The sequence below is a fragment of the Haliotis rufescens genome, unplaced genomic scaffold (genome assembly GCF_023055435.1).
Source record: "Haliotis rufescens isolate VD_foot unplaced genomic scaffold, xgHalRufe1.0.p SCAF_2, whole genome shotgun sequence".
Taxonomy (NCBI): domain Eukaryota; kingdom Metazoa; phylum Mollusca; class Gastropoda; order Lepetellida; family Haliotidae; genus Haliotis; species Haliotis rufescens.
In genome coordinates, this window is record NW_025963890.1 from 46,232,426 (window position 1) to 46,251,855 (window position 19,430).

At 42.6% G+C, this 19,430-nt stretch overlaps 1 protein-coding gene across 5 annotated transcripts in view; it reads right to left on the minus strand.

Annotated features, from left to right (window-relative positions):
- LOC124142186 (protein sidekick-2-like) overlaps nucleotides 1–19,430 on the minus strand; it is a 118,221-nt gene that overhangs the window by 69,292 nt on the left and 29,499 nt on the right. For 4 of the 5 annotated variants that reach the window (XM_046510489.2, XM_046510490.2, XM_048400057.1 and 1 more), the window contains exons 4-8: nucleotides 18,201–18,497; nucleotides 16,352–16,531; nucleotides 13,536–13,646; nucleotides 3,170–3,457; nucleotides 1,200–1,472 (exon numbers count right to left, since the gene is read on the minus strand). The exons of the other annotated variant lie outside the window; for it this stretch is intronic. In XM_046510489.2, coding sequence (XP_046366445.2) covers nucleotides 1,200–1,472; nucleotides 3,170–3,457; nucleotides 13,536–13,646; nucleotides 16,352–16,531; nucleotides 18,201–18,497 — 1,149 coding nt within the window. The remainder of the gene's footprint in view (nucleotides 1–1,199; nucleotides 1,473–3,169; nucleotides 3,458–13,535; nucleotides 13,647–16,351; nucleotides 16,532–18,200; nucleotides 18,498–19,430) is intronic. 5 annotated transcript variants of the gene reach the window in all.

Here is a 19,430-nt window from a genome sequence, read left to right on the forward strand (position 1 = left end):
TTATATCAATGTTATTTAACACTATCAATTATATCAATGTTATTTAACACTATCAATTATATCAATGTTATTTAACACTATCAATTATATCAATGTTATTTAACACTATCAACTATTCAATGAGCTAACCATTACTTTGTCTTCCTTTATCGAAAAAGTCCAGCTCGAACACAAACTGTTGACTTCCTTTTTATGTTAGTTCCACATTGATAAGGCAAATATTGACAGATAGCCATTTATGGAGTTAATGTCGCTTCTTGATGTCTGTTATTCTCTTGAAAATGTTTCCTCATAAACTGTAAATTTCTCATTTAACTCGTCAATCGGGATTGTTCGTTTCGCAAAGCGCCATTTTGTCACTTAACCAGCGTGTATTCTTTCGATTCCAACAGCGGTCTTGTCGATTACAAGAACAGTTTTGTTTCAGTTGATTTTGTAATAAGTCATATTCAAATGTATTATAAATAATAATGACCCTAAATATTTTTTGTTAGTTTTGTTAATGTTTACTAAGTTTTTGCAAACAAGGAACTCCTTTTTAAGTCGAAAAAAGGGTGGTGAAACGTCCCTGCTTCCTAGGTAGGGATAATTTACGTGTCAAGGTTTTACATTTGTAATGAAAGAATTTAATTTTCCACTGGACAACTATACATTCCATATGTCGAAAGAAATAGCACGTTTGTCTCCTCTCGTGACGGGGGAAAGGAGATATTCTCAATATATTATGTTGAGCGCCCCCTGAAACAGGTAAGTCGCTGTTCTTCGGCCCTCGGCCCTCGGGCTGATGTGAGGGTCTCTGGTTGTAATGGGGTATGATATGAAAACTGCCATATGATAACAGCGAAATATATATGACCTTGCGCACATAGCGTACTACAGTAAACTACGGTTATACCAAACTCAATTGGACCACTATTTTAGTTCGTCATAACCGTAGTTCGTTATAAGCATATATACAACATCTATAAAGCAAATCTCGTGACGATTTGGCTGAAATATTGCCGATGTGACGTTAAACTTAACTCACTCACTCACTATACAGCAAATGGCGCGGAACCAAAATTAAGTTTGTAATATCCGTCAGTTCGTTATAAGCGTGTTCGTTACAAACGTATTTTACTGTATATCCATGTAGTTCTTGTTCATTTTGCCGTCTTGCTTACGACGAATACCATCACGCTAAGCACCCAAGCACCTACCTACTTTACTCGCCACAGTGACGTTATACACCTGACTGGCGTTGCCGGCGATGTTGCTTGCAGTGCAGGTGTAATTTCCGGAGTTTCTCAATCGCGTGAGCCGTAATACGTTCTTGCCATTCTCAGACTTTCGTTTGAGTATTTTCCCCTGCAGCAACCAGATGACACGTGGCACAGGGTCACCTTCAGCTTCACACGTCAGGCTGGTGGAGCCGGTGAACTTGACCTTGACGGACAAAGTGGCCGGCTTGAAGGTCGGCGCAACCATGGTGTCTGGAACAATGTCACATGTCGAAAGTTTTATATTTGAAATGGTATTCAAACAGTGTAGCCAGGTGGGGATTCGAACCCGGGCATTCGGCGTAACGAGCGTACGCTTTCAATTATTACGCCCCCCCCCCCCCCCCCCCCCCCCCTCCTTCTCCCGAAATTATTGTTTGCCCTACATATGACGCTGATCGATATTATAACGTGTGTTCTCAGAAAATTTTCACATCATTCTCTTTCTATTCGTGTATGAACATGACTTCACAAAATGAAATGCAAATAACGTCACCAAAAAAAGGATGACGTTCCACAAATTGATCGTAGCGCTATGACTGCCATACGTCTTTGCTGAAGCATGGGAGCAACGATCGTCTCAACTCTATCATCGCTTTGTGGGAGGGTGCCCAGGCTAGAAAGTAATGGTATTTTCTTTCCTGCAGAACATAACCATATTGAAGGTATAACATAAAATATTCATTTCCACATTCCACGTGCCTCAGTCTTTTCCCATTTAGGGCACACAAAAGTCCATTAATATAGCCATGTATTCATACGCGGTGAATAGTCGAGGGGAGCTCTGAATTCGAAGACCAATTGATAACGTGTTTTTACACACAATCTCATTGAAATCAGATCTTTTACTGCACTTCGTACACCATTGAAGGTGAGGTGAGGTGAGGTGAAATGGGGTTCAACGTCGCGTCCAAGATTATTGCACTTTTATAGCGACGTGCATGCACGCGTGTGTGTTTGTGTGGCTGCTTGTACTAGTCCGGACTGATGTCGATTTATAGTGCTAGCTCACTGAGATACCATGCCGCAGTCTAACATGAATACCCATATTAGACACAGTATACTGACTCCGAGCCGACCAGTCCTTTTTTTAGCCCCTTAATGCAGAGCGCCAGACAGGGTAACAACAAGTACCATCTTTTAACATCTTTTGGTATGACGCGGTCGGGGATCGAAAACCGGACCTTCCGCTCTCCGGGCGGACGCTCTACCACTAGACCACGGAGGCTGTCTACACCATTGAAGGTTGCGACAGGTGAACCCTGCACGAGCTATGACAGTTGGGAGTTGATGACACGGCGTACATAGATGCCAGATTGTTTGAAATATCCACAACAATATGATGGCGCTTCTATACTTTCCACTTTCGGAAGTTTCGTTTTCGACATACGGAAATCATGCTATTCAAATGCTTCGCTCAGCCTTACCGAAAATCTAGAAGCTTCGACACTTTTTGGCTGATTAGTAATCTGTGACCAGACGCAAACTGTCCTGAGATTTGTACGTAAAGATATCGTATCGGAGTGAAGGATCTGATTTTAATTAGATTGATTGCGGCACAGACTTCTGTTCGTGTTACAATGCATGGCACTCGATTGACATCACCGCTCCTGTTTTGTTCCACATGAACACGACCCGTGAAGATCCGACTTAGAATAGGTCTTCCCTTAACCCATGCATGTTTGTCGTAATAGGCGACTATGCTGTCATAAGAGGCGACTAACGGGATCGGGTTGTCAGGCTTGCTGACTTGGTTGATGCATGTCATCGAAACCTAATTGCGTTGATCGATGCTTATGATGTCAAGCACTGAATTGTCTTGTCCAGACTCGATTATTTACAGACCGCCGTCATATAGCTGGAATATTGCTTAGTGCAGCGTTAAACAACAAACAAACGAGGACACATACCTTCAACTCTAGGTTCGATGACAGTCACTTTGTACTCTTTACGGATGGTGTCAAGGGGGTTTGATGCCACACATGTATAGATCGATGTTTGTCTCATGTCTTGCAGCACCTTAATATTCTGGCCATTGTGAGACCGGCCCTTTAAACGTTTTCCGCCCTGCTCCCACCACACGTCAGGTACAGGCCGCCCCACGGCGTCACACGTTAACGTCAGTTCTTCGCCATAGTTGACCTTGTGTCTCAACTTCGACCGGAGAAACGTCGGGGGCGTCATCAGCAGGAGACGTTCTGTGGAAAAAAATGATCTGTTGGGCGTTTCTCTTGGCGTTATATATAATTATATCTATTAATTTCAGGTTATTCCGGTAGACTCGAAATGATCAACCAAGGAGGATTCCGGAAACAAGATGAAACCAACTACAGTAAACTACGTTTATAACGAACACGCTTATAACGAACTTACCGATATAACGAAGTTATTTTTTAGTCCCGGCAATGTGTTGTATATATGATGTGTATATGCTTATAACGAACTACGGTTATTACGAACTGAAATTAGTGGTCCCTTCGTTATAACCGTATTTTACTGTAACTTAAAATATGTTTTCATTAAACATTTTTATAATAATTTGTGATTCTGGACAAATTGAAATAACAATGTGTCTGGATGTGTCACTAAAATAAACAGAGGGAGAATTTTATAATTTGGTCGATGGTGGTGGCAAGGTACAAACATTCCTCGGCTTTAAGAATATGTTTCATCGATGTCAACAAAAACAAGTCAGTTATGGTCGAGTAACCTCTGGTGCACTCACTGGTTTATTTTCAGCAAAATAGTAAGTGTCAGCTATCATAATCCATCTACTTCGGCTAGATCCATGATGTTTTCTTTTTAACTGAATACGTGAACAGGTGTTATCCGTCTAACACATATGTTTTACTCATCAATATATTCGTTTGGCCCCAGATCCTTTATTCACATAGCCATAACAACTTACAGAAGAATTGGACATAATCTGTTGTAGTGCCTGTTCTCAGACGTAACATAGGACAGTGCCTGTTCTCAGATGTAACATAGGACAGTGTCTGTTCTCAGATGTAACATGGGACAGTGTCTGTTCTCAGACGTAACATGGGACAGTGTCTGTTCTCAGACGTAACATGGGACAATGTCTGTTCTCAGACATAACATCGGACAGTGTCTGTTCTCAGACGTAACATGGGACAGTGTCTGTTCTCAGACGTAACATGGGACAGTGTCTGTTCTCAGAAGTAACATGGGACAGTGTCTGTTCTCAGACGTAACATGGGACAGTGTCTGTTCTCAGAAGTAACATGGGACAGTGTCTGTTCTCAGACGTAACATGGGACCATGCCTGTTCCCAGACGTAACAAGGGACAATGTCTGTTCTCAGACGTAACATAGGACAGTGTCTGTTCTCAGACGTAACATGGGACAGTGTCTGTTCTCAGACGTAACATGGGACAGTGTCTGTTCTCAGACGTAACATAGGACAGTGTCTGTTCTCAGACGTAACATGGGACAGTGTCTGTTCTCAGACGTAACATAGGACAGTGTCTGTTCTCAGACGTAACATGGGACAGTGTCTGTTCTCAGACGTAACATAGGACAGTGTCTGTTCTCAGACGTAACATGGGACCATGCCTGTTCCCAGACGTAACAAGGGACAATGTCTGTTCTCAGACGTAACATAGGACAGTGTCTGTTCTCAGACGTAACATGGGACAGTGTCTGTTCTCAGACGTAACATGGGACAGTGTCTGTTCTCAGAAGTAACATGGGACAGTGTCTGTTCTCAGACGTAACATGGGACAGTGTCTAGTCTCAGACGTAACATGGGACCATGCCTGTTCCCAGACGTAACAAGGGACAATGTCTGTTCTCAGACGTAACATAGGACAGTGTCTGTTCTCAGACGTAACATGGGACAGTGTCTGTTCTCAGACGTAACATGGGACAGTGTCTGTTCTCAGAAGTAACATGGAACAGTGTCTGTTCTTAGACGTAACATGGGACAGTGTCTGTTCTCAGACGTAACATGGGACAGTGTCTGTTCTCAGACGTAACATGGGACCATGCCTGTTCCCAGACGTAACATGGGACAGTGTCTGTTCTCAGACGTAACATGGGACCATGTCTGTTCTCAGACGTAACATGGGACCATGCCTGTTCCCAGACGTAACATGGGACAGTGTCTGTTCTCAGACGTAACAAGGGACCATGTCTGTTCTCAGACGTAACATAGGACAGTGTCTGTTCTCAGACGTAACATGGGACAGTGTCTGTTCTCAGACGTAACATGGGACAGTGTCTGTTCTCAGAAGTAACATGGGACAGTGTCTGTTCTCAGACGTAACATGGGACAGTGTCTGTTCTCAGACGTAACATGGGACAGTGTCTGTTCTCAGACGTAACATGGGACAGTGTCTGTTCTCAGACGTAACATAGGACAGTGCCTGTTCTCAGACGTAACATGGGACAGTGTCTGTTCTCAGACGTAACATAGGACAGTGTCTGTTCTCAGACGTAACATAGGACAGTGTCTGTTCTCAGACGTAACATGGGACAGTGTCTGTTCTCAGACGTAACATGGGACAGTGTCTGTTCTCAGACGTAACATAGGACAGTGTCTGTTCTCAGACGTAACATGGGACCATGCCTGTTCCCAGACGTAACAAGGGACAATGTCTGTTCTCAGACGTAACATAGGACAGTGTCTGTTCTCAGACGTAACATGGGACAGTGTCTGTTCTCAGACGTAACATGGGACAGTGTCTGTTCTCAGAAGTAACATGGGACAGTGTCTGTTCTCAGACGTAACATGGGACAGTGTCTAGTCTCAGACGTAACATGGGACAGTGTCTGTTCTCAGACGTAACATGGGACAGTGTCTGTTCTCAGACGTAACATGGGACACTGTCTTTCCCCAGACGTATCATGGGACACTGTCTTTCCCCAGACGTTACATGGGACACTGTCTTCCCCCAGACGTATCATGGGATACTGTCTTCCCCCAGACGTATCATGGGACACTGTCTTCCCAAAGACGTATCATGGGACACTGTCTTTCCCCAGACGTATCATGGGACACTGTCTTTCCCCAGACGTATCATGGGACACTGTCTTTCCCCAGACGTATCATGGGACACTGTCTTCCCCCAGACGTATCATTGGACACTGTCTTTCCCCAGACGTTACATGGGACACTGTCTTTCCCCAGACGTATCATGGGATACGGTCTTCCCCAGACGTATCATTGGACACTGTCTTTCCCCAGACGTTACATGGGACACTGTCTTTCCCCAGACGTATCATGGGATACTGTCTTCCCCCAGACGTAACCTAGAATGTTGTAGGTATCCAAGTGTAACTGGGCTCAGGGTTTCGTCTCAAATAGGACCTAGGAAGTGTCTGCTCCAAGGTGTACAGACATGCCCCAGTTGTGTGGCAAACCTACACCACGGGTGACGTTTTTGTTATTCATCTGGTATCTACTTAATATAGTATCTGGTTAACCTAGCATCAGGTTCATCTAGTTTGTAGGTAATCCAATATGTAAGTCAACAAGACTATAACATCATGGTATCTTGGTAATCTCGAATCTGGGTCATCTAGAACTACGTCATCTTGTATCTAGGTCACATGGTATTTAGTTCATGAAGTATCTTGATCAGTTACTGAGTGAGTGAGTTTTGGTTATACGCCGCCTTTTGCAATATTCCAGCAATATCACGGCGGGGGTACCAGAAATGGGCTTCATACATTGTACCCATGTCAGGAATCGAAACCGGGTCCTCTACGTGACGAGTGAACGCTTTAACCATTATGCTACCCAACCGCCCTGTTACTAAGTAAGTCATATATACATGTATGTAGGTCATCTAGTGTCTGGGTCATACGGTATCAGGTCATCTAGCATGCGAACGTATATGTCTGAGTAATCTTGTGCGTAGGTCATCTTGTATGTAGGCTATATCGTTGCTTATAATATATCTTGGAGCATGTCGTATGTAGGTCATCTAGTATGTTGGTCATATATTGGTTATCTGGTATCTGGATCATTAAGTATTTAAGTCATCTAGTATATGTCATATATATATATATATATATATATATATATATATATATATATATATATATATATATATAAATATATATATATTGTATGCAGGTCATCTAGCATCGGGGTCATTTAGTATTGGATTAAATAGTATGTAGGTCATCCAGTTCGTGGGTATGCTGGCGATCGTTCTCTTTTCCAATCTATCATGTATACGTTTCCACAGTTTCCGCAATTTAACGCTGTACTAGAATACTAATTATTTCAGAATTCCTGGTCGATAAAAGAAACGCCGTGTTGGTGCATTTCGTTATTGCCAAGAGATCTACTTTATTACTGATGAACTTTTGAAAGGCGCCTGGTACTGCTATTCAGCTACAAGAGTTATATATTTCTAAAACTGATCTTATCTAGCTGTGTTGACAGCATTGCAGTATTTCCCTGTAGTTCCAGTCTCACCATCTGGACAACCTTATTAAAAGCACATTCAATCGTACATCGTGTGCGTCAGTAACTTAAGGCTGTTGACGTAACCACTGCGAGATCTGTCAACAAGGCATGAAGCAGAGGAGCATAAACCAAGTCCACATCTACAGAGCCGACAGCTTTGGCATCATATTTGACTATTACACAGTAAATAAAAAAAACATCAAATACAAACTTTTGATTTATTATTTCGTTACTTTTTCAAAATGACAGATATTTATATGGGGTATGCACAGGCCTACACCGCAAGTGATAATAAAGAGAAGGCTCCGCCTTGGTGAGCATTTCCATCATGTATATATAACATTTAATTCATATGCATTTTCGTGAATACATAGATCACTACTTGTTGAGTTTATGAGGGTTGTGTCATCCGCGAGTAGGACTACTGAGGAGTGGTCACGTCCACACACAACACCTTCTTTTAATTCGTCAAGGTGAACATCCATGGGGATAAGACGCGTCCTTGCCCTACACCTTGTCCGATTGGGAACGTTCAGCTTGTCTCTCCAGCATATCTGGCACATGCAGTAGATTCGAAGTACGTCTGACGTATTATTTGCCAGGCTTTCCCTTGAATACCGAGGATGAATAGTTTCAGGAGTAATCCGTTGTGCCAGATGCGATCAAACGCTTGCTCATTATCAAGAAACACAGTGTATACAGTGGGAGATATTTCCGTTGAGAAAGATATGATTTCTCTGAGTATGTAGGTAGCTATGTTTGCACCATGCTCTCGCCTGAAGCCACGTTGTAATCTATGTGGGAAGTCGGGCTCCATATTTTTCATATACCTCTCAATTCTTTCCAACAGGATCTTTCAAACAGTTTTCACACCATGGACGTCAGGGTGATACATCTGTAATTTGCAGGTACCGACCTGTCCTTATATTGGCCTCTATATATTGGAATATTTGTCAGATCTTAACAATGCAGGGGTGTAGCAAGTACGTTTCATCATGTTAAACAGCTGGGTTAAATGTTTAGGAGCAAATCTTCAGCGAAATAAATATGTTCATTTGTGATGCGGTCCGGTCCTGGCGATCTTCTCATTTTTAAGCTAGTATCAGTCGCTTCGGTTCGCATATTTCTAGATCCGTCTTAAATATAGGAAGTGGTATCTTTGAGATCTGCTCATTCCGCCTCAATACGAAAGTCGTTATCAAACTCCGGCCGGTCAAATGTGACAGTAAGTCTGCATAGTAGACTACCCACATGTTGGGCACTGAAGGTAACGTTCTTTGTACTCAAATTGTGTTTTTCTTCACGTGTTTTTTAAATCCTGTAGAATTCAGCAATATCCACATCACATCTTGAGGTTATTTCAACATATTTTTCATTTTTCCATTGTCTCTCAATCTGTCTTTTACAACGCCGAAAGTCACATTTAGCCAGTTTGTATAGGGTATACGAGTCGTTACCGGCACCCCGAGGCCTGCCTTCGGCTGACCACACCCTTCTCGCCTGACCACACTCTTCTCGCCTGGCGCATCTGGTAATGACAGAGGTCAAGGTTCGAATTGTTCCAGTAAGATTTCAGGTACGGCCTATAGTGTCCACGTGGTATACATCTTGCAGCAGACGTCCACAGTGGACCGACAATGGAATCATAATTCCTCTCTATCACATCAGCTTCTTTATTGCCAGTGTCAGGCACTGCATCACCAACCAATCTGAGAACCTCGGCTTGGTACATGCAAAGTTCCAGGTCACTAGCTTTTGACCATTTGTGTGGAGTAGACGTCACACCAGCTCCTATATTGCCAGTGTCAGGCACTACATCACCAACCAATCTGTGAACATCGGCTTGGTGCATACAAAGTTCCAGGTGTCTAGCTTTTGACCATTTGCGTGGAGTAGACGTCACACCAGCTTCACGTGCAGAGCTAGTGAGCTTGTCAAAATGTTGGGGAGTGATCAGACACATCCAATGTGACTGAGTTATATATACCTGTCTTCAACGTTGTAGATGTTTGGGTACAAATACATCGTCGATGATGGAGGATTTTTTTTATCTCTTGTTTCTCCATGTCATCAGTTTTGCTGCCATGGGAAGATACCATATTTACTTAGCGTAGGTGTGATCGATGCGAGCTTTGCTTGTAGATAATGTCTGTGTTAAAGTCGGCACACAAGATAGCATAACTGGTTTCAGAGAGTTCATCAACAATGTCGAATGTTTCCTCTGGCCGCTATGGTAGGAACACACGTCACATCTACTCCGTCACATTCAGAGGCATAATTCCGTATATCACTGAAGAAGTCCTTTTCCAAAAAAATGGCAGCTCCGCCCTCGCCTCTGAGTCGTCCCTGGTCTTCTATGATTTTTACCACAGTGTCATGTAACGAACTCGGGGCGTCGAAAAGTGTCTTTAGTTCCATTGTTCACCAAGTGTTCAGAAACAGTTAAGTCATCACATTCGTATCTCAAGGTACTGTCGACTGTACAATGTGCCTCTGGTGTTCCAAGTGCCAATGCTCCATATGAATTCGAAAAACCATAAGTGGAAAAGCTTTTTATGTAGATTCTTCCCTTTGGTACTGCCATTCTCACTATAAAATTAGCAATATCATATATCTAATAAGGAGAGCACTTTAAGCAGAAACACCTGTTATCTACATACACTTCCTTGCAATTGGTCCTTAGAGCATGTTACATAGTAAATTTGACTTGATAAGTAGAATAGCAGTCTTTGTGGTTTGTGTCTCGTATCAATGTACTTGTGTGTAACATGTACTTGTGCATAAAGAACGTGTGGTAAATGATTCAAAAATGGCACACAAGTCGTAGTTGGTTAACTAGAAAATCTGTAAAGTAGAGATTTTTTAAGGTCCCTCATTTTCTACTTATCAGGGTTAGTTTCACATCAATAACATGTTTATGGTTACCTATTTCCACCATCCCGCAGCGGGTAGGTCTCCCATTCACGATAGTTTAGATTCTTTGGGCCAACATGGTCATTTTTAAAAAAAACTGTATGTGCTGAGGCAATTTCAATGTTGATCCGAAGTGTATATGGTGAGTACGCACAGGTCCAGTAGTTCAAGAGTCTGACGACCCGTGAAGATCCGGGATAGAAGAAGGCTTCAGCAACTCATCCTTGCCGTAAAAGGCGACTATGCTTGTCGTAAGATGCGACTACAGGGATCGGATGGTCAGGCTCACTGACTTGGTTGATGCATGTCATCGTATCCCAATAGCATTGATCGATGCTCATGAAATTAATCACTGGATTGTCTGGTCCAGACTCGACTATTTACAGACACCGTCATGTAGCTGGAATGTTGCGTGGCGTTAAACAACAAACCAACCAACCAACCAAGAGTCTGTCAAGACTCACATCAACATCTGTTTTGATGTTCGACAGTACCAGTCTTTTTCTTTGAATCGAAGTGAAGCACCCTTGAAATCAGTCTCCCATTCACTGTAAAGCTTGGCATTCTTTGTGAATGAGGCATAACGTTTTGCGACGTCTATGGATGTTCTATCTATGGAGACCAATCTGTGAGTCTTTATACTTTATTTGATATGCTAAGATCCTGCTATCACTGCGTCATTTTAGTTCAGTGTTATGAAGTCTTTCTATTTCTCCAGTGGCATTTAGATGATCTTTAGTTTTCTCCTCCAATGATCGATTAATGGTTTTTATGTTTAAATCAAATTTATCACACAGGTGTTCAATTCTGCGATCAATAGACTGAGAAGGTTCCATTCAAAATCTTGCATTTCTAAAACCTTTGCAAACATGAGTGACCTGGTACCGTATTCTTCTGTGATTGTGTTCTTGTTGGCTAGAAACAGGATATATGTTAGTGTCCTCTGGGTTTTAAATCCTTTCTTATTGAAAACCTCTTTCAGAAGAGCATCAAGGTGGACTGATGCTGTTATAATCCCGTATAGGTAACAAACACATGAAGCATTTTTCTCTGCTGAACTATTTCTTGAGATTTCCCTTGGTACCCTCGTCATTAATAAGATGTCCACTAGGTACATTTTGACACCCTCGTTGGCTACATCATAAAGACCGTATCTCATGTTCACCTCGTTCGGCTTGTCTTCATCCCCTGGATATACATGTAACTCGACTCACTTTCGGATGAACCCTGTCAAGTTGTTCAAGTTTCTTGTGCGTCTCACAGAATAAATCGTTGCCTTTATCCTCCATTGTTTGTGTGTAAGGACAAGAATCTCCGTCGTCATTGCTGAGTGAGTGAGTGAGTTTGATTTTACGCCGCTTTTAGCAATATTCCAGCAATATCACTGCGGGGAACACCATAAATGGGCTTCACACATTGTACCCATGTCAGGAATCGAACACGGGTCTTCGGCATGACGAGCGAACGCTTTAACCACCAGGCTACCCGGCCGCCCAGTCATTGCTGAATTCGGATTCTAAATGAGGGAGTCATCATTTTAAAAATACGGATAATTAATTTTAAAGCTTGTACATTTTATCATCATCCTTAAAGAGGCTGTACATAATGTTGATATCTCATAAGAAATTAACGACTCGTGGCCGTTGTTTATCGTAAGATAAAACACTGCAGCATAAACGTCCGGATGTTCAGATTAAAGAATTATAGGTATGGAGTAATGGCACTTTGCATATATTTAGACGTTTCTAAACATATATGTCCGGAATTGACAGTGTCCCGAATAAAGGGGTCCGGACTAATTGGGCTTCACTTTGCAAGGAGGAACACTCACTTCCAGGGTTCAGTGTTTGAAAACTCAGTTACCAAGCTACAATATTACACCACAGACTGTCGCCTATGGCAATCCTAACACTTTTAACATCTGTCTCCGCGTCCACATACAGCCATCTGAAGCCATCGCGCAAGCCATCAATAAGACAACAATGTCACGGATTCAGACGTTTCCGCGATAATGACAATTTACTGGCGCTATGTTTAGATAACTGGCATTCATATACACTACATATGAGTGATGAAAACAGATGGTTTATGAGTCAAAACAAACACTATGCGAGTAAGAAGGAATGTTGTTTACATGGCCACAAAAAATGAACTGGAACTGGTTACGCAGCTAATTTGAGGGAGGAGATTTCAGCAGTTATGTTAGCGATATGTTCCACACCGCTCTACGTGAAGTCTAATTGGTTTGGGAAGTGAAACGCCGTAAGCCAAGCACGTACCGCTAGGATTACATGTAAGTCGGGGAAATTGGTCCTGAGACGCACAAAGTCATCGGGAGATGAGCGAAATACTTTATAACTAGTTCTAATTAGTATAATCACATTAAAACATATATTTGAAGCTGACTCGTGATTTCCTCATTAGCTTATTATTGTAAAACAGCTTACAGGAATGAGGCGTACAGTACTGTTCAAAACAAACTCTCACGACTCGGGACCCGTGAAAATCCGGGTTGGAATAGGTCTTCAGCAACCCATGCTTGCCGTAATAGGCGACTATTCTTGTAACAGACGGGATTATGGGGATAGTGTTGTCAGGGTCGCTGACGTGTGTCATCGTAATTTTAATCACCTTGATCGATGCTTATGACGTCAGTCACTGGATTGTGTGGTCCACACTTAATTATTTACAGACCGCCGTCATGTAGCTGGAATATTGCTGAGTGCAACGTTAACCAACAAACAATAAATCAACCTCTCGATGAGGTGGCGCGATGCTTACGGTCGCGATCGATGGAACGTTTGTTTTGAACAGTTGTGTATGCAGCGTGGTACAGGTACATGGTACATGGTACATTAAACAGAACGTTCATTCTGGCCATGACCAATTACAGACACATGACGTAGGACCTTGACCTTTACCTTTAACGTAGAGATGTGCAGGGTAGGAGAACACCACGCCAAGGTCATTCTGGGCAGAGCACTCGTACTTCCCTTCGTCCGATAACTTCACACGTACTATGATGAGTTGTGCTGGGGAAGAAAACATGGCGTGAATATAAATACTGGTTAGATTGACACTAGTGTTGTTGTGAAGTGTTGGCAAAAACACCTACCAATGATATCCCACTCATGTATGCAATTGTTGTTACTGTTAATCCTCTACTGTTAATCCTCCACCTACTGTATATACATGTGTATTCTGTACTATGTCCCTCATTCGTAAAACAAGAATTGCAGTTAGATCCGCTATCTGTCATAGATCTCCTAAAGCCAAGAGATCTAATAGCGAAGGCCAAACTAACTCTATTTCTGAGAGATGGACAGCTGCTCGAACGTATATAAACAGAGCAGCCAAGGATAAAAATGAAATAATATCATTATAAGAAAACAGAAATCATATCAATACAAAAACAGAAATTATGTGAACACCAAACTCACAATAGATATGTGTACCCTTCTCACACACAGAAGTCCCAAAGAGGGACAGGTCAGCCGAAATTGCTCAGGCAGAAGGCGACCTCTTAAACACTTAATGCAACAACAACAACCCTCATTCAGTCTTGCTTGACAACGGTATAAGGACCTATACCGAAACGTCGCTCTTCACAGTATTAAAGAAGTTGTTATCCATAAAGTTGTGTCTACCTTGTGTCTACCGTGAAATGTTGGGATTAGCAAAACATAATCTTGTCAACTTACGCGGTTACCGCACGTTGCAATACACGAGTAAACGCTGTGTAATCAATGGTTAACTATGAAAACATTCCCATTGTTAATAACGTTGCGGTTCACAAACGTACGTCGACAACGTTATGGCACAGATAACTACAAAGATCCTCACAGCGGGTTATCTACACTATTGCTGCCACCAGTCACAGATCCCTGTTGTGCTGGGCGGCCACAACCATGCATGGAGTTCAACTCCCAAGGGGCGGCCGGGTAGCCTAGTGGTTAAAGTGTTCGCTCGTCACGCCAAAGACCCGGGTTCGATTCCCGAAATGGGTACAATCTGTGAAGCTCATTTCTGGTGTCCCCCGCCGTGATATTGCAGGAATGTGGCTAAAAGCGGTGTACAATTATACTCACTCAACTCCCAACTGAAAGTGATAACGATCTTTGACGCCTAGTACCCTTCCCCAGCTAAATTCTTTTCTATATTTGCCTATTTTAAATTCTAGTCCATTCCATCTATCATGTGAAGGGTACATTGTGAAAGCAAGATGGAAGCTAGGTACTTATCCGTTAAGACCGCCCCCGTGGTCTAGTGGTAGAGCGTCCGCCCGGAGAGCGGAAGGTCCGGGCCTTGATACCCGACCGCGTCATACCAAAAGACGTTAAAAGATGGTACTTGTTGTTACCCTGTCGGGCGCTCGGCATTAAGGGGCTAAAACAAGGACTGGTCGGCTCGGAGTCAGTATACTGTGTCTGAGTGGGGTATTCATGTTAAACTGCGGCATGGTATCTCCGTGAGCTAGCACTATAAATTGGCATCAGTCCGGACTAGTACAAGCAGCCACACAAACACACACGTACATGCACGTCGCTATATAAGTGCAATAATCTTGGACGCGACGTTAAACCCCATTTCACCTCACCTCACACCTTATCCGTTAATCAATCTCGAACCAATCTGATTAAACAAACAAATTTAGCGGTAAACGTTTTCCCAATGGCATACCTAAAAGACGTACACACACATATAAATTTCAAGGCAAATTTTCAGGATTCAGTGGCAGCGATGATACAGGGAAGGTCATAATGGTGTCACGCACTGGGATGGAGATTGATACAGTGACCCATGCCTGTATCTTATACCTGCAGCATCCGTCCCGTCGAGGGACTGTTATACGGTAGTACGTTGACTATATGCAGCGGCGACACGGGTGTCAAGTATTCTAAGGAACCGCAATGAGATGCGTCCCTTCGACAAGCCAGAAACCTATGATTGTGGGTTCGAATCCCGGTTCGCTCGATATTATCCAATATTATCCCAGACGTCATTAGATGTTAGATAGAAACACGGTAACTAGTACTTCATCCTGTCATAGCCTTACGCTCTGCCAATTATACTACAGACATCTGTCCTTTTTTTCTGCTGAAATTAAACATCATTACAGTCCATTGATGGGTATATGTACAGTCACTGTCCAGTCTATCTCACTGATGCCGGAACACGGTTGGTCCATGTATCTCATACCCGCTGTAACTCAGTGTACAGACTTCTTTGCGAGGCATGTAGAAGTAAGCATACTAAGTAAGGATGAGTGAGTGAGTGAGTGAGTATGGTTGTACGCCGCTTTTAGCAATATTCCAGCAATATCACGGCGGGGGACACCAGAAATGGGCTTCACACATTGTACCCATGTCAGGAATCGAACCCGGGTCTTCGGCGTGACGAGCCAACGCTTTAACCACCAGGCTACCCCAAAGTAAGGATGATAAATATTCATGAGAAACACTTTTAGTATATTTAGGAACGACAACTCGGTGTGAAACATCGCTTTTAATTGTAATGAAGAAGTTCTTCATCTATATATCTTTTTACCCTTACTCAGTGTAAAGAGTTTCTTTCCTTAGCTGCCAGCATCCGCTTGTCGTGGGGTAGAATCTTAGCCTCGCACCAGTTATAATGCATAGTCTGTCAGTAACTTGCCATGCTCTTTTGAGTTACAGCAGGGATACCTGCGCCCCCATGGGGAAATGGGGGACGTCACGTGGTCAACTCACTCACTCACCATTGGCTCCTAACGCGACCCTGTTGTCCTTGGAGTAGTACACGGGGAAGGAGTCCTTGAACCAGCGCGTGATGATGTCGGGGGTCCCCTCGGACGTGCAGTTCATGATGACCTCCGCCCCTTCTTCCACAAAGTTGAGTACCGGGTGTTGGGATATAACGGGATACCCGGGAATGTTGTCTGTAACACAACGACACAAGCCAGTGCATTGATTAACACAAGCTGTGCATTATAGTAACGACACCAGCCATTGCATCAATCAGTTTTATAGTACATTATAGATTTATTTGATGTTTGTTTGTTTGTTTTATAACGCCGCACTCAGCAATATCCCAGCTATATGACGGCGGTCTGTAAATAATCGAGTCTGGACCAGGCAATCCAGTAAAAAATATCATGAGCATCGATCCACGCAATTGGGACATGATGAGATGCATCAACCAAGTCAGCGGCGTGACCACCCGATCCCGTTAGTCGCCTCTTTCGACAAGCAAACTCGCTTTTTACGGCAAGCATGGGTTGCTGAAGACCTATTCTACCCGGTTCTTCGCGGGTCTTAACATTATAGTAACGACAAAAACCATTGCACTGATCAACACAAGCTGTGCATCATAGTAACGACACAGGCCATTGCATCTATCAACACAAGTTGTGCATTATAGTAACGACACAGCCCTTTTCATTGATCAACACAAGTTGTACATTATAGTAACGACACAGGTCATTGCATCAATTAACACAAGTTGTGCATTATAGTAACGACACAAGCCATTGCATCGATCAACACAAGTTACACATTACATAATAAATACATAATATGTGAGTGAGTTCGGTTTAACGCCGCTTTTAACAATATTCCAGTTATATCGCGGGTGGCCCAGTCGTCTGAGGCGCCGCGATTCGCTGAGCAGAGTTGTGTCCCTTGGAGACGCCAGAAGCCTATGATTGTGGGTTCGATTCCCGGTTCGCCCCGATTATGTTTCTAGGTTTGTCAGCACCATACCCGTGCTCGTGGGTTTCACCGAAGTTGTAAACGTCTAAGACCTGCATCACTTCGGGCTTTCCTCCCACATTAAGCTGACACGCCGTGATATAACTGGAATACTGTTAAAAGCGGCGTTAAACCCAACTCACTCACTCACTCACACAGTTCATGGTGATAGTTGTTGCTGTATGACTAATGCTATTTCTCTCATACAGGAAGCATACAATGAGAGTATATCGAATTACTACGATAGAACCTTAACGTTTCTAAAAACAATGATATTAAAAAAATATTCCATTTATACTGCTACAAATATATTTTATCCACCCAAACCCACCCATACATAGTCTCCTATATCCCCACTAAACTCTAAAGTCAACCATAGAAAGCTCCCCTTCAAATCAGCTACGATGGATTTCAGGGTAGGCATACGGGTCTTGCTCACATTTAAAACCTAAACACGTTTAGCTGTTAAACACAATCCTAAACATGTCATACTTATGGGACAAAGACGTGTTGAGTTTTGAGTTTGGGATCTAAACACATTTTTCACAATGAATCTTCTCACCAAGCCTCTACTCAACGCAGACATTGTGATCCAGGGACGGTCGGGTAGCCTAGTGGTTAAAGCGTTCGCTCGTCACGCCGAAGACCCGGGTTTATTCCCGACATGGGTATAATGTGTGAAGCCCATTTCCGTTGTCCCCCGCCGTGATATTGCTGGAATATGCTAAAAGCGGCGTAAAACCACACTCACTCACTCACTCACTCACTCACTCACTCACTCACTCACTCACTCACTCACTCACTCACTCACTCACTCACTCACTCACTCACTCACTCACTCAATGTGACCCAGTCTACCTTTAGCTCTGTATGTCTTGATAGTCGCCCTCGCCCGCACAATTTCTCCAAAGCCGTTTGAAGCAATGCAGGTATACGTCCCTCGGTCCTGCCGGGACACTACAGGGTCGATCCGCAGGATAGATACCCCGTCACTGGAATCCTCATAGATTCGCCTGTTTCTGTCGTCAAACAATCGGCCAGACTTACGCCATGTAACTTTCGGTGTCGGGTACCCGTCCGCCCGACAGACCAAAATAAGGATACCTTCGTCCTTCACCTTGGAGTCACGTGGCGGAATAACCATGCGCAGAAAAGCTACAATGAAGATATTGACCTACTTTAACAGTGAGTTTACCTCAGAAATATATTCAAATAGTGTTACATTTACAAATAAAACAAAAATTACTTCCTTTTTTAGATATATTTGTTTACTGATTCTGGTGATAGTGAATGGAATGTTAATAATATGTTCAATACTTAGCTGTTGTGTCTTCTGTCCGCTCCTTCCCCATGATAATGAAACAATCAAAGCAGCTGGCTACGAAAAATGTGCACGTGCAGAAAGAAAAGGTCGCATCTACCCGGAGCTGTATATCAACAAACATCTGCCGTTACATGCATGAACCACACAGACATGCAGGGCATATATGTACTACTCACAAAAAGTTAAGGACCACTTGATTATGTCACATCACTATAGTTATCCCATGCCATGACAGATTAACTATAGTAATATAAAAGAATCGGATGATCCTTAACTATTTCTGAATAGCATATGTACTACCAGGAAGCCCTCAAAGAAGCAACCAAGATCTGTATCGTGCATATAATGCAATGGGATAACACAGGAGGTGGAAGAAAAGGTGTTTCGTTTAGTTTTACATTCAATTTGTGTTTAACATTCAGTTTAACACTTAGTGTAGCATTTTGTTTAACAGTTAGTTAAACAGTAAGTTTAACATATCGTTTAACAGTTTGTTTAACAGTTAGTTTAACATTTAGTTTAACATTTTGTTTAACAGTTAGTTAAACAGTAAGTTTAACATATAGTTTAACAGTTTGTTTAACAGTTAGTTTAACATTTAGTTGAACATTTAGTTTAACAGATAGTTTAACAGTTAGTTTAACAGTTAGTTTAACAGTTAGTTTAACATTTCGTTTAACAGTTAGTTCAACATTTAGTTAAACAGTAAGTTTTACATTTGGTTTAACAGTTTGTTTAACAGTTAGTTTAACATTTAGTTTAAC